The sequence below is a fragment of the Gambusia affinis genome, linkage group LG17 (assembly GCF_019740435.1).
Source record: "Gambusia affinis linkage group LG17, SWU_Gaff_1.0, whole genome shotgun sequence".
NCBI lineage: Eukaryota > Metazoa > Chordata > Actinopteri > Cyprinodontiformes > Poeciliidae > Gambusia > Gambusia affinis.
Window position 1 is genome coordinate 21,152,820 of NC_057884.1, and position 16,159 is coordinate 21,168,978.

Here is a 16,159-nt window from a genome sequence, read left to right on the forward strand (position 1 = left end):
GCAGTTCCGTTACCATTCCGTACCTTATCGATTGATTTCAAACGTAAAACATAAAATAACAAAATAAAACACAAGAACGAAACATAGATACAATATCTGAAGACATTATTGAACATGTAAATTATGTCGAAATTAAATTGGAGTTGGAGGGTTGTAGTCTTCCAGGAGAAGACGTAATTTGAACTGACGTTAGCATGTTAGGGTCGTGCTTTAGCTAGCTTACTGCCACTACTGAATTCACCGCTCACCATAAAGCAACAAATTGCACTTTTTTCAGACAAAATCATCAATAAATTCGTGCTTCTATATCGTTTTTTTCGGAATTTATTGACAAAAGCAAACATATAACATACAGCAAGCCTTACCTTTAAAAAAATAATAATTAAAAAAACTGAAGTTGAGCCCAGTGGAAGGAGGTAAGGACTGAGGGCAGAGCCTTATCGAGTCTTTTTCACTGTTATTCTGAAAAATGTGGTTCTAAATCATATTGTAGAAACAAATCTGTGGCCACAGTTTTAATTTGTGGGTTGTTTTCACCCCTCACAGAAAAACAAAAATAAAACCCGGTGCTTCACACTTTTTGCCTCAGCTGTACATCTATTAATACAGATTTAATTTACAACTCTTCACTCACAGACGTAAAATCCGCTCGCAGTCAAATAAAAGCCTGAACCGGGGACTGCAGCGGGTAAAGCTACGGGCAGATGAAGTGTCGTCTTGTTGCATAGCCCTACTTTTTAATATATTTGTACATTTTTCAGAGAACAGTCATCTGCAACAACACAACTCTTCATTGAACCTGTGAGTTTACATTTAGGTCAGTTTTCCAACAAACCGTCACAGTAGTCCTTTAGAAATCAAAACGAGGAGTAAAGCCCAGAAAATCTGAGTTTTTATGGCAGAGACGATAAATATAACACATGCTGGAGGAGGCAGGTGGTTCTGAAGTATTTTCTTTTTTATATAGTTTTTAAAAAATGGCACTTTTTGTCAATTGAGTGACCGATTTCTGTGGCTGACTGGCAGTATATATGTGAGAGAATAAAGGCAAATACTTACCACAAATCCTTCAGTACAAACACTACCCTTATCATGCACTACATTACTTACTCTGAATTAATTGGACTAATTTGAATACACCCACCAGAAGAATTGTACAAAAAAAAAGTATATTTCTGCATTTAAATTAGGATGTTTGTGTATATTTTTTTCATTCTGCACTCACGGTTTAAGTCCATCTGAACCGGAGCAAAGCTGAAACTTTAACAACTTTGTGGTAAACGAGGCACTTGGTATTTGGCCACTTAACGCCAGAAAAAGAGTTCATCTGGTTCTGGTTGCACCGAAACCTTTTTACATCCTGCAGATTACAAAAACGTGACAGTGAAAAAGCGGCAGAAAATGTGGAATCTCAGCTACAGGTGGATGAAATAAACAAAACATGTACATTAGTGATACAAATAACCGACTTACGATTAATTGTTAATTTATTAGATTAAAATTAGTCCCAATTGATTAGTTAATAATCTCCATTTAGACTTTGTGTTGCAGTTTGGCCGCCATCCAGCAGAGGGCGCCACTGGTCATCCATAAACGGAGCCTTGATACAGGATTAAAGATGGTGGTGTTCTGAAACAAAACGGTCCACACAGTTATGGCATGAAAAATGCTCCTTATGTTACCCCCTTTTTTAAAATATATAAAACCTCTAAAAACTTCTTAAGGTAATTTAACCGAGCATCAATTTCTCAACCAAAATTACTGACGTGCCACGATGACGGGGGATAACGGATGAAAAACGCAGAAAGAAAACAACCTAAAATAAAAAACATTATATTAATAAGAACAATTCATTTTGAGGGATGTCTTAGAGCAATAACATAAAAAAAACAATTTCCTGTCTATTCAGTCACAACTAACATGTAAAAATGTCAAATATGACAAATTTAGCCCTTCATGTTGTAGAAAGATGGTCGGTTCTCTTGATACAAGAGAAAACTGCGATCCTTAAGAAAACGGCCACTTATAAATTAATTGTTAGTCGATCGTTAAGAGCATTCTTCTTCCTATTAGCTGGATGACTGATAACTTGCATCCCTGGTGTTAAATATGCTAACTATGCTATCACTGTGTCAATGATAGCTTGTAATTAGCGTTTCTACTACTTTACCTGCAAGGGGAGAACTTACCCTGGAAAATGAACCAACCATGTTCTGCTGATCTCAGAGAAATGGATCTAAAAGTTGCAGCAAGTAGAATCAAAATGGAACATTTGCAAGGATGTGTTCACACAAGACCAACAGGAAGCGGACTACAGCGCAGGGCATTCTGGGTAAATACAACCAAAGCAAACACGCTAGTCTAGCACGAGCGGCAGAAATGTCTTTTTACGAAAGACAAAATAGAAATCCTACAACCGCTAAAATCTGACACCACTCCGTTTTCATTTACATCTTGTGAAACAGGAAGTTGCGTTCACTATCTTTTAGTGTTGTTTTCTTCAGTGGTTCTGGTTGCAGCGCCCCCACAGGTCAGGAAGGGAAAAGCTGATTCAACTATTTTGGTTCATTTGACTCGATGCAGTGAGAAAGCGAACCGCTCCAACTGAAAATGAAACAAATGTTGCCATTTTGGTCCCCAGTTGAACCTGAGACATATTAGTTTTACAAATGTAAATTAAAGAGCAATTAATTCATTTTTCCCCCAAAACAATTTAGTCGTTTTAGATTTTTTTCCCCCTACTTGATCTGGAAATAAAGCAGAAAAAGATGCAATGAAATAGTTTGTTTCATCTGCTAAAATAAAACAGTTTTTTGTGATTTTTTTCTGCTTTAAAGTGAAATAAAAAGTAGAGATTCCACATTTTTGCCTCTGTTGGTTGTTCTCCTTTTCTACTAATGATCTCCAGATATTTAACAGATGTTCTCTAAGAATCTTAATACCTGAACGAAAACATTTGAACCTTTTTTTTGGCAAAAATTACACCAAAGTAGCAGCTAAACAAACAAACATAAATAAACTCAGAAATGTTGTTCTGATTGGGACAAAACAAACAAAAGAGCCATAAATTTAAAGCAGCTATGATAAGGTCAGGAATGAGGCATTCTGATTGGTCTGAAACCAGTTTACAGCTTCACTCTCATCATTTTGGCTTAAATCTTCTGAATTTACCAGCCAAGGCAGAAGGTTAAGGGTTTTCACGTGTGCTATAATCTCAGTGCAAGTAAATGGGATAGAAAAAGTTGGTATTTTTTTCCTGTAAAGAGGTTGTAATATTAGAGATTAACACAAAAAGCCGGAACACTGCAAAAACACAAAATCTTACCAAGCATTTTTGATCTAATTTTTAGTGCAAATATTTTAGTACACCTGAAATAAGACAAAAGTAACATACAAGTAGCTTTTCAGTAAAAAATAGGAACTTGTTTTAAGTCAGTGATTCCTTAAAGGTCACCTTTTATATGGGTTTGAATACAAATATTTGCAAAACAAAACACAAAATCATCCTTAGATAAGCAGATTTTAGCTGCTTTAGGGTCTCTGTTACTTTAAATCCAAATAAGGTGCTGCTGGCCACGCCCCCTAACTCAATATTTACACTTGTATGAGAAAATGGCTGCCAGCCGATGGACAATTATACAACCATACATCTTTGAAAAGCATTAGTAGAGCCTCTTGCACAATAACAAGGATGCAACAAGTGGATTCTGGATGGTAAGTCAACAACAAACCACTTATCTTTTCCAGCAGCCATTGTGCACCACATACAGCGGTAAAACCAGCTGACCAAACATACTGCAGCTCAGCTTATGTTGCTAGGTAACCGGCAGAACTCTGCAGGGGTTGCTAGATAACTGGCGTAGTGCCTGCTGATTTGTGACGTTACATTCTGGAGTTTTTTTGAAACATCTCGTTTTCCAGAGGCCAAAAAACATGAACTTTATGTCAAAAACGGGCTGGGTGTTTCTTTAAAGAGCTTGTTTTGCTTTTATAAGCAGCAGAAACCCAAATGGAAATGGAAAAATGTGAATTTTGCATAATATGTCCACTTTAATATTGATTGAAAAAAGTACTGTTTCCATTGGAAGATTATAAAACATTTTCCCCAATCCATAAAATAATCAGTCGGTACTTCATCAATATTAAGGGATTTTTGACCTAAAACAAGCTCCTATATTTTGCTCAAAAGTTACATGTGAGTTAGTTCTGTCTTATTTCAAGTGAACTAAGATATTTCCAGTAGAAACTGGACCAAAAGAACTCAACGGTATTTGGTGTTTTGGCAGTGAATGATCAGTGAACTCCTTCAGCAGCACAGTCCCAGTCGACCAGCTCCAGCCGGCCGACCGGCGCTCAGCAGCACATTTTTAGCGTTTCAGTTTCAGCCGTGAAGCTTAGCGCCCAGCTAGCACCAGTCCTCCTCCTCCCGCTCCCTGAGACCCGCCGCCCCCCTGCTGCTGCCCGGCGCAGACCCCAGGGTGAAGTGGTAGCCGTTCGGCACTCCCGCTGCCCGCCCCTGTGCGGCGGCGGTGGATGGCGTTGTGGCGCTTCTGGAGGAGTGTCCCCCCCCGTGGCTGCTCACAGCATCCTGGAAGTCCTCGCCCTCCTCCAGCAGGGACGAGTCCAGCTGCTGCCGGCTCGGGTTAGAGTCCGGACCAGCTGGGGCTTTGGGCTCCTCGTGAGCCGCTAGCAGGCGGTCGTGCTCCGATGCGCCGCGGACGAAGCGAGACCCGGGCGTGGAGGCGCTGGGCGGAGCGGCTGAGGAGGTGGGGGTCTTGTAGGCCACGGCGGGCCGAGGCGTGAGCGGCGTCTGGGGCAGCTGGCGGCGCCCACGGGCCTGAGCGCTGGTACCAGACGGCAGCTTCGTCACAGTGCTTCCCTGCTGGGAAAAACAACCACACTGTCACTTTAAGGCAGGCCTGGGCAATAATCAATAAGAATATAAGTCGCAATGGATACGTGATCTATATCAATAAATAATACGTCCGAACCGCACGGCATTCTGGGAGATCTATGGAGAGGAAAGGCTTTAGCTAGCTAAGCTAGGCTGGTGGAATCAACTGATCCACTTGCTCTTTGGTTGCCTAGCAACAACATGCTGGGTAAGAAGCAGTTTCAAGATCCCCCGATCCAAAACCATATCCTGACCTGTTTGATGAGCCCAGAGTCCTGGCTCTCTCCCGGAGACGTGGACCGGCTCGGGCCGGCCGACCGGGCCTGACCCGGCTCCCTGTTGCCATAGCGCTCGCAGGAGTAGTAGCGCTGCTTCTCCCCGGCGGAGGAGTGGTGCCTCCTCTCATGGGGGCGGCTGCGGTCCCGCTCCCTCGCTCGCTCTCTGGACAAACCGTCGGCTGACGGGTCTTCAAACGAACCTACAGGACGGTTACGTTCAACGTCTTACGAAAACATTTTACTTCTTAAACATTTATACGTCTGTTAGCTTCACCTTCCTGTGACTTCTAATGACTTATCACATGATCAAATCTTTACTGGTAAAGAGTCACCACTAAAGTGACTCTTTACTGGTCAGAAACCAGTTAGTATAACTTTAGCAGATCACCAGTAACATAAACCAACTTCTGTGACCAAAACCTGCAGCTAAAGCCAGAAAGAACCTTGTGAGAAAAACATTTCTGCTGTTTGTGGCGCCTCAACACTGAAAAAACTTACCAACTATCTTTGGTCTGGTTTAAATGTCTTAGTCCACTTGAAATAATAATATTAATGACAAATACTAGTTCTATTGGCAGATTGTTTTAAATGTCTTATTATAAGTGAAGTAATCTGCCAGTGGAACTAGAATGAGTTAAATTATGAGTTAGTTTGTCTTATTTTAAGTGTAATAAGATATTTACAGTAAAAATTAGACAAAAATTACTTGGTAATGATGTAAATCTTTTAAATTCTTTTTCTACACCTAATTTTCCCAAATTATTTTGCAACAATAATCTGCAAAGTTTGTACATAATAAATATATTTCCCAGAAGGAGAATCAAATTTTTAATATTTTTACTGTTTACCCATAAAAAGCCACTAAATCTTACCAGATATTGTTTTCTAGTTTCTAGTATAAGTATCTCAGTTCACTTGAAAACACAAAACAAACTTACAAGTAACTTTTCAGCAAGAAATAGCAGCTTGTTTTAAGCCAGTAATTCCTTAATATTGATGAAAAAGTTCTAGTTCTATTGGTAGATTATTTTACTAATAACATGGTAATAATGTCTTATTATAAGTTAAATATTCCCCCAATGGAACTAGTAATTTTTCATCAATATTAAGAAACTATTGAGTGAAAACAAGCTGCTATGTTTTGCTGAAAAGTTACTTGTAAGTTATTTTTGTCCTATTTCAAGTAAACTGAGATATTTGCAGTAGAAACTGGACCAGAACTGTTCGGTAGAGAGGAACATTTTGGTGTTTAATTTTTTTTCTACGTCTGGTTTTCTGGCGGTCGGCTCACCGACGGTGCCGGACGGCGGCGCTGAGGACGTTTTGTCCAGAGACTTCTGCTTCCTGTCTTTGTCCTTGTCTCTGCGGCGGTGGCAGCGGTGATGGTGGTGGTGGTGGTGGGTCCGGTCCGGGTCCGGTCCGGCGCAGAACCGGCTCTGGTCGACCCGCTCCAGGTCGTAGTCCCTCAACCCGACCTGCTGGGGCGTCAGCGATGATGCCGAGCGTTTTATTGGGCTGAGGTCAACGATCGGCTGGAAGGAGGGAAGAGGAAAAGGTCAAAGGTCAAGCGGACTGTTTGGCGGTGGATCGATGAAATAATCACAACATGAAACTAGAGAGCAGCAACTTCACGTCTAAACATCGAACCTGAATGAAGAATGAACTGATTACCAGTTATTGACGGAGGAGCAGGACTGAGTTAGCGTTTAGCTTGTTAGCATCTCATGTTTTATTTAAAGGAAAACTAATATAAAGCAGAAACTGATTTTTTTCTTTCTGTTTCCATTACAAATGTGTTTAATATTCCACTACTGTTGAAAAAACACAATTGTCTCCAAATAAGTCAATAAAAAACAAGCAGCGTCATCAGCCTCCAACTAATTCCTGTTTTTTTTTGTCATTTCCAGCTGTAGTAACATCCTGTTGATCATTTGACTTTTGTGATGCGAAAAAAGTGTTTTTACTGCAGTTTTGCAAGTTTTAATACGGCCAAAAAACTCGTGTCATCTCATCACCAAAACTTTTTATGAAAAAACTAATTATTCAAAACTAGCGTCTCTTTTAAGCAAATTTATTTCCATAATTCTAATTTGCACAACTATATAATCAATAGAAATGAAGCTGCCGTTTGAAGTTAAATCAGACTAAACTTTTCTTGTTTTTCCTAAAAATTACTAAAAATTATTTTTATTTGCCAAACTACATCCAGAGATGAGACACATTCAAATGTGAGGTTTACACTGTAAAAACAAAAATCTTACCAACTATTGTTGTCTAGTTTCTAGTGCAAATATCTCAGTGCACTTTAAATAAGACAAAACTAACTTACAAGTAACTTTTCAGCAAGATATAGGAGCTTGTTTTAAGTCAATCTCTTCAAATTGATGAAAAAATACAAGTTCAGATTATTTCACTTATAATAAGATGAGAAAAATGTTTTTTTATAAGTGAAATAATCTGCAGGTTGAAGTTGAACTTTTTTTATTGGTATTACGGAATTTTCTTCAAACAAGTTCCTATATTTTACTGAACTTTACTTGTCAGGTTTTTTTTATTTCAAGTGTATTTGCATGAGAAACTAGATAAAATACTTAGTAAGATTTTGTGTTTTTACAGTGTAGCTTCTATGCTAATGCTACGATGGTTTCCACTCTGCATACTTAAGCATTTTAAGGTATATTTGGTTTTTGAACTGTTAAAATAGGCTGTTAGTAGCATTTTAGAGGGACACACCTTTTTATCTTTAACATTAAAATATATTTAATGGATGATATTAACGTATTAATATAAAACCGACAGTTAATTTAATTTCCCTTTTATTTTATGAGATAGTGCTGCTCACCCTGTCTGGTTCTTACCTTGTTGGTTGCAGCAATCAGTCTGGTGAGACGAGGAACTGAACCAGCAACCAAAACTCACCTTCCAACTGAATTCAGCAGCGATTTAAACCAAAATGAACCATTTTAGAGATTTAAATTGTTAAATTATTAGTGTGATTAGATACATTTTGCAGTGAATCGGTGGAGCGCTGGTTCTTGTTCCTCGCTCACAGTTTGAGACGTCGCTGCAGTCAGAATCCAAAGGCGACATCATGTTAAGAAAACAATCTTAATAGTCATTTTACTCCGTAAGCAGCCTTAAAATCTCGTCATTTCAACAGAAATAAACAAGTTGTGCCAGAATTTTCTCTAATTCTGTTCCCAACTCAGAAATGGACAGAATTAAAAATTTCCACATTTAAATTTAAAGCCTGAAAAACTCTTAGAATCAGATTACACTGCAAAAATACAAAATCTGACCAAAAATTTTCTTTTCTAGATTTCAAGTGGAAATAAATTAGTTAACTTGAAATAAGAAAAACTAACAAGTAACTTTTCAGCTAGAAGTAGGAGCTTGTTTTAAGTAAATAATTTCTTAATGTTCATGAAAAAGAAGCAGATTATTATTTTACTTACAACAAGGGAAAATGTCAAGTTATCACTGAAATAATCTGCTACTTTTTCATCCATTTTAAGGAATTATTGTCTTAAACTCATTTCTTGCTGGAAAGTTACTGTAAATTAATTTTAAATTATTTCAAGTCTGATCAGACATTTGCATTAAAAACTAGGAAAAAACCTTTTTGAAATGTAAAAGCTTGTTTCAAATAAAGATTTCTTGAAAATTTGATAAAAATTGGGATGATTTCACTGAAAACATTTTCCATGTCATAAGTGAAATAAACTGCCAGTACTTTTTTAAATTAAGAAATTATTTTCTTAAAACAAAATCCTGTATTTCACTGCAAAACTATTTTCAAATTGGTTTCAATTAAAGTGTTAAACTATTTCCACTAAAACTAGACAAAAACAGAATTGGTAAAATTTTGTGTTTTTGCAGTGAAGTCCCAAAAAACACACAAACTGCACTGCAAAAACAAAAATTAAAAGTATTTCATAGAATACTTTAAGTATTTTAAATACTAGTTACATAATTTAGAGGTAACTTTTCAACAAAATATAGGAGCTTTGTGTAAGTAAATAATTCGCTATAATTGGTGAAAAATTACTTATTTCACTTGTAGCATGAAAAACCTCCCAGTGAAATAAGTAATTTTTATGAATATTCAAGAATTACTGACTTAAGTCAAGCTCTTACACTGCAAAAACTACATTTTTCCCCACATAATTAGTGAAATAATGTAAAAACTAGACAAAATACTTGGTAAAATTTTGTGTTTTTTGCAGCTTATTGTCTCCATTTTACAAGCCAAATGAGATTTTAAGACTGAAATCGGTACAAATGAGAAAACTGAAGAGGTTTAAAGTGAGAAATCTTTAAAACAGAAGAGCAGCAGTACCGTCTCTACCAAACGACACAAACACTCACAACCACAGTGTGTAGCACCGTACTGCTGGAAAGCAGGAGACGAACCTGAGAACACATACAGATACCTTTCCAAGGATGTATGGCTTCAATGTGAATGGAAATGCATTTCTTAAAAATGAGATTATATGGAATGGGTGGTGCGTTGTGGAGGGCGTCAACTCTGCCATGTGATGGAGGCAAAAACACAAAGAGAGAGAAGAGGGGAGGACAGAGAGGTGGCGCAACAGGTGGTACATACTGCCAGGTGGGTCCCGGGGGCGTGGCGAGGGTGGCTCCGCTAAGGACAGCACGCACAAGAGGAGGTGGGCAAAACATTAGCAGTGAGCATCAACATGGGAAAAAACGGGAAGACAGGAAGAGAAGAAGAAGAAGAAGAATGAGGCTGTTTCTGTAGTTTCCTGCTGTCCACAGAATCCAACGGTACAATTAGCTTCTAATGTCTAAAATATAAACGTTAAACTGGAGTTTTAGACACATTTAATTATGAATGTTGCATTTTTTTACATTAAATAACATGATCACGCTGCCTTGAACAGGTTAGCATAGCTCTATAGTCTATTAAAATCATGTTCATTACATTTTTTCACAAATTCATTTTCAGTTAATGAGATTTTTGTCTGCTCACTTCTGCTTCTTTTGAATTATTTTAGGGCTCTGTCACTTTAAATCTAAATAAAACGCAACATTTACACTAGTTGCTAAGTAACCTTGCAGAGTTCCGCTGCGGTTGCTAGGTAACGGAGTAACTTATTGTCAGAAAAATGGCTGGGTGTTTATTTTTAAACACTTGTACTATTTTTAGAAGAAGTATATTTTTAGAATGGAAGTATAAAAATGTTAAAAATGACACATTTTGAACAGTCTGTCTTTTACAGTACATCCTCATCTCTTTATATTTTCTAACTTCAGATTTTATCTGTATATTATATTTTAAAATAGTTTGGTCAACAGATTTACAGACATTTTGTTGATCTGGATTTTTTTTTACTTTTTATTTAGAAATTCAGAAATTGTTTAGAAAAAACTTTCTGAGTTTTTTGGTGGAAATTTAATCCTCTTTTTGTCTATCTGCATTCTCTACTGTCCACGTTTTATTTTGTTTTTGTATGGTTCTTGATTAAAATAAAGTTTCTGAGGAAAAATAAAGAAATAACATGTAGGGAGGAAATGGAACTGCTCCGTGTTCATCCACTTCAAAATAAGAGCATGAACATAAAACATCTAACTACGTAAAGAATCTCTAACAGTCCATAAGAAAAACTAACTGAAAATGTAAATTGGGGGTTTAAAGTTATCTAAAAAATTAATTTAGGGGGAAACTAAGTACGATAAAAGTTCCCTAAGCTAGCAAAATTGCTAAACGCTAACTTAAAATTAGCTATATTAGCAGCAGAAGAGTAGATTTGCATCAAGTTCTCCTAAAAAAGTAGCTTACGGTATTTATACAAAAGAATTACCTACAACTACTGACTATACTTTAGCAACAGACTTTTTGGATGTTTATTTGTAAGATAATGTTGAGCTTTTATTTTTTTATACTTTGTTTCACATAAACAAAACAAACCTGTTGAATCTGTGGTTATTAAGTGACAAACTGAATAATTAGAAAGACTTGAATTCTTTAAGGAGTTTAAAAATGCAACGTAAAAACAGTGGGAAAGCACGTGTTCAAGAATCGTGGAGGGAAGGACGGTGACAGACAGAAACCAGACAGTGAGACAGTAAAGCTGGACAGACGGGTGGAAAAATCCAGAAACAGAGAAACGAATCCTCTAAAGGTGGATTTCACAGAATGAAATTAATACACATTAAAAACGGTTTAAAGTTTATGAGAGTTACGTCACTGGACATGCAGAGATGGTTTATTCAACCCTTTGGCTTTGAAAGGAAAAAATAAAAATAAAAAGCACAGTCAACACCAATAAAACATTTTATAATAATTCAACATATTTTATGTTAAAAACTTTTATTAATTCATGTATATAAATACAGAACCTCTTAAAAGAAAATAATGTGAATAAAAGAAGAAGTCCGGTTTGTTTGGGTTCAGTGTGAATGCCAAGTGGACCGGAGACTGATCCAAAACCAGGAAGTGGACTACAACGCAGGGCATTCTGGGTAAATACAAAAACACGAGTCTAGCGCTACAGGGAGAAAATACTCGTGGTCTTTTACCAATGACAAAAATAATAAAATACTTATGATAAAAATGTCTTGTTCTAAAGTGGAACTAGTAGTTTTTTTATTAAGTATTGTCCAGGCATAGGTCGCCATTTTATAAGATAATCTAGTAGCTATGTTACCTTCATATGTTATATATGTATCGTATGACTTAAAAGAAATTTGATTTCATAATTTAACTCCTCGACGTTGGGCTTCTGTATCTTTAAAACCTCCTGCTCTTTCTGAAACAACATGGCTGTTCTATTAACCCTTTAACAACGTTTTTACCAGCATTGCACTGAGTAGTGGCTCACAGAATGAGCTCAGCAGATGTTCAGCTCCAGGTGTTTGCTCATTACTGCTGGCTAGTCTGAAGGAGTCAAGAGGGGGGAGGAGCTTTGTCCTCGAAGGCGGAGCTAGGTCCAGCCACGTGCTCTGCACAGCTGACTGGTTGCCATGGAGATTAAAGGATTTCTCAAATGCTTGAAAGAATCAACAGTCCACGTTTGTTTTTGATGTGGGAATAACATTAAAACATGACGTAAAGCTCAAGTCTATTTTACAAGATACTGCCCTTTTAGGAAATTATTCACTTAAAAGAAGTTCCTGTATCATGCTGGAAAACTACTTGTAACTCAGTACAATTGAATTAAATTAATTATATTGCACTATAAACTAGCGCAACAACCAGGGAATCTTCAGGTCGGCCATTTTGAAAGTAGAGGACGACGATGCTTACGTGGTATTCTGCGTTTAGGCGTGGCAGCGATGCGGCTCTGGCGTGGCCCTCCAGGCCGGGCCGGCCCTCTGCATCAGACATGTTCTCCGGCTTCGGGTCGGCCTGCCGCTCCTGAAACGAAACGCCGTCAGCGGGAGTTTGGAGGAATCAGAAACAGGAAGTAGTTTTTCTACCTGAGCTCTGCTGCAGCGGTGGACGTCCTCTGACTGGCCTCTCTGCAGCCGCCGGTGCGGCTTCAGCCTCGCGGCCGCCGGGGAAAAATCTCCAGACTGGGAATGTTTAATGGAAGTCCTCTGGTTCAGACTGGGAGGGGAAACAGAGACACTGCAAAACATTATGACCAGATAAAACCAAGGAAACTAACACTGATAGAATCAGGGATGAACAGTTGGTTGGTTGGTTGGATGACCAGATGGATAAACAGGTGAACAGTCTGTTGGGTGTCTTACTTGGCGTCCATGTTGGCGTCCACATTGGTGGCGGTGCTGCTGGTGGAAGTGGGCGGGGCTTGTGTTCTGGGTTCCGGTTCTGGTGGCGGAGCCGGTTTGATCGGCGGCGTCGGCTCGTGTAGATGAGTGAAGGGCAGAACGGGGCGGAACAGAGCGCCCAGCTTACTCTGCAAAGAGACCAGAACCAAAACAAACACTTCAATCTGAAAACATCCCAGTAAAACCAGTGAGTCACAACCAGTTCAGTCAGAACCAGTCCTCAGGTCTGTTTACCTGAGAGATCCCAGATGGGTTCTGCTGCTGGAGCTTCTTGGCTCGGTTCTGTTTGTAGTAGTCAAAGATCATGTGGGCAGCATAAACTTTCCCCACAGTCAACTCGTTGTCTGCAGAGAGAAAAGTCAGACGCAGTTCATTCCTGCTGCCACCAGATGGCGCCAGAGGAGCAGCAAAGTACAGATGATAGGGAAGGAAAAAGGAAGAAAAGCTTTACTGTATAAACATATACATGCACACTAATATATATATATATATGTAGGAGCCGATATATCTTGCATCCCTAATTTTTACTATAAAACGTGTTTCATGATTGACCTGTTAGAGTTCACAGGAAGGTTTTTGTTACACTAATAGTTAATTTTTGAGGTAAAATTAAATGTTTTGCTATGAAATGTGACGTTTAAGTCGGATAAGAAAGTTGGTGCTGCCGCTGCAGCTCACACTTATGAGGCGTGACCAGCAGGTCGATGGTCTTCTGCTGCAGGTTGGGCCAAACGCGGCGGATCTCCCGCTTCAGGTCGGCGTCGCACAGACGCTGCGCCAGCACGCCTTGGCACACAAACATCAGGTTAAATCAACACGAGTCGCCCATACAGCAGCAGGGAACTCTGGGAGTTGTGGTCTGTGAGTCTCACCGGATGCCAGCTTGATCTCCAGCGCGGTCCGGATCAGAGCCATCAGCGTGGAGGTGAAATGGACCGTGTTGTCGTCTGCGATTGGCATGTTCATCCTCACCAGGCGCTGCAGAATGCAAAGGTTAAAGGTCAGGGTGAGCAACTCTAAACTAAAAGAGAAAACAGTAAAAAGCTTTTCTCAGGAATCACCAGAAAACGGCGACAAACGGGGAAAAAAAGAAAATCGTCTCACTGGAGAAGCTGTAAGCAGCTACACTGCAAAAACACAAAATCTTACACCAATATTGTTTGGTTAAATTCAACCACTAATATCACATTCAAAATGAGACAAAACTAACTTAAAAGTAACCTTTTAGTGAGGTATAGGAGCCTGTTTCGAGTCATTAACTCTTGAATATTAATAATAAATTATTTCACTTACAGCACTAAAAATGTAATTTTGTAATAAAATAATCAGCCAATTGTACTAATACTTTTTAAAATCAATACTAAGAAATGATTCACTTAAAATCAGCTACTGTATCTTTCTAAAAAGTCACTTCTAAGATAGGTTTGTCTCATTTCAAGTCATAAGATAATTACACTATAGAATGAAAATACTTGGTAAAATCTTGTTTTTGCAGTGCAGAGTCCAGCATCTCCTCTGTTTTAATCAATGAGTGATTTAGAAGCCGATCAATAATCTAACCTGGAGGGTCAGTTTGTCGATACCGTTATTCCTGGTAATTCAGTGGAAGCAAAACAAAAACAACCAGAGGAGAATAACAACACAAGAACTTCAATATTTAAAGAAAAGTAAAAACTTTAGGTGTATTTTGTTTAATCCTCATTAGTTTAAATGTGTTTGGAAATGCTCCATTACACTGCAAAACAGAATCTTCTAGTCAACAAATAACTTAGTTCAACGGAATTAAGACAAATGTTTCACCAAGATGTAAAAAATAACTTTTTTTTTTTTAAATTTTTAATTTCAGAAAATCTTCAACTTTTTCCCTAAGATTTCTGTGATTAATCTCAAAACATCAGAGTTTGTCCTAACATTTCTTTCTCTTTAAACTCAGTCATTTTCAAGTTTTCTCAGAAAGTTGTTATCCTACCAATTCTTCTACTCCTCAAACTCAGAAACTTCAGTTTTTTCTAGAAAACTTCTGAGTTTTATTCTTATCAATATTTCAAACCGAGATATTTTATTGTTTTTTCCAGCAAATTTCTTAGATCAGCCTCAACATTCGAGTTGCTTTCTAGGAATTTTCAAACTCATATTTTCTTGTTTGTTCATTAAAAATTTCAGAGTTCTCTCCAAGAAAATTTTGGACTTTTCAAGCCTTGAAATCTTAAACATTTTTCTACATGATTTCATAGAATAATTGTAAAATTTCTGAGTTGTTTTCCAAGCAAATGCTCAACTTTTAAAACTCAGAAATTTTCTAATTTTTTCTGAGATTGATCTAAAAAGTGCTTCTGTTGGAAATTTAATTCTCTTGTTTTTTTGTTGTTTTTTTTTTAAATCCATAATAGTCCTATTATGCCATTGTAAAAATAAATACCAAATTATGAGTCCTGCACACATGCATGTTTTAGTTCTTCACCTTCACACTGTGGCCGTTTATCGGGTCAAAAACAAAACCAGTAAGTGATGGTTTGTTACAACTTCCAGCCAGTTTGAAATAGGTGCAACAGCCTGATGAAAGTATTTGCATTTTCTTTGCAGAAACAGATGAAATGAAGGTGAACAGGGGACACATGCTTGTTGACACTTCACATGCTCAGGGTTTATTCAAATGAAAATGGGAGAAAAACGCCCAAAGCAGACAAAATAAAAGCCATTAAAAGAGACAAAAGAGGTGGAAACCGGAGGCTAAAATTCCCAACCCAGAGAAATGCGTTGCAGGATTGCAGGAGGAAGATCAGCGGAAAGGTTTATGTGAATAAATTTCTTTGTTTGTGCCTTTCCCTGTCCATTCACAGGACCAGGAGTTATATTTGGAGGCGCGGTGCGAGGCGGCGGCGTCAGGCCCGGCGTTTCTAACTGGGGCAAGGACAGGACCGTGTCGAGTTTGATTCAACCTGACAGCTATGCACATGCTGGAAACAGTCGCATTACGTCTGCATGTCAGGAGGTAAGCAGCTGGAAGTCAGCATACCTGACGATCGCTGAGACTCCCACGTCAACACGACTGACAGGAAAGTGCAACAGAGTATCAGGGCCACGCTAAGGAAGTTAAATAAGAAAATTACAAGAAAAAAAGCCTTAAAATTACAAAAATAAAGTTCATATAATACAAGAATATGGTTGTAATTTTACAAGGATAAAGTCATACAAGAATAAAGTCATAATATTACAACGCAAGTTATCA

The 16,159-nt window shown here is 38.1% G+C and overlaps 1 protein-coding gene across 1 annotated transcript in view; it reads right to left on the minus strand.

Annotated features, from left to right (window-relative positions):
- Positions 1 to 308: 308 nt before the first annotated feature.
- Positions 309 to 16,159, minus strand: part of cacna1bb (calcium channel, voltage-dependent, N type, alpha 1B subunit, b) — a 137,472-nt gene continuing 121,621 nt past the window's right edge. Inside the window, exons 44-53 of the mRNA XM_044144188.1 lie at positions 13,803 to 13,908; positions 13,609 to 13,716; positions 13,165 to 13,274; positions 12,892 to 13,058; positions 12,616 to 12,766; positions 12,443 to 12,553; positions 9,779 to 9,817; positions 6,464 to 6,704; positions 5,149 to 5,372; positions 309 to 4,882 (exon numbers count right to left, since the gene is read on the minus strand). Of these exons, the coding sequence (XP_044000123.1) occupies positions 4,406 to 4,882; positions 5,149 to 5,372; positions 6,464 to 6,704; positions 9,779 to 9,817; positions 12,443 to 12,553; positions 12,616 to 12,766; positions 12,892 to 13,058; positions 13,165 to 13,274; positions 13,609 to 13,716; positions 13,803 to 13,908 (1,734 nt within the window). The 3' untranslated portion in view covers positions 309 to 4,405. The remainder of the gene's footprint in view (positions 4,883 to 5,148; positions 5,373 to 6,463; positions 6,705 to 9,778; positions 9,818 to 12,442; positions 12,554 to 12,615; positions 12,767 to 12,891; positions 13,059 to 13,164; positions 13,275 to 13,608; positions 13,717 to 13,802; positions 13,909 to 16,159) is intronic.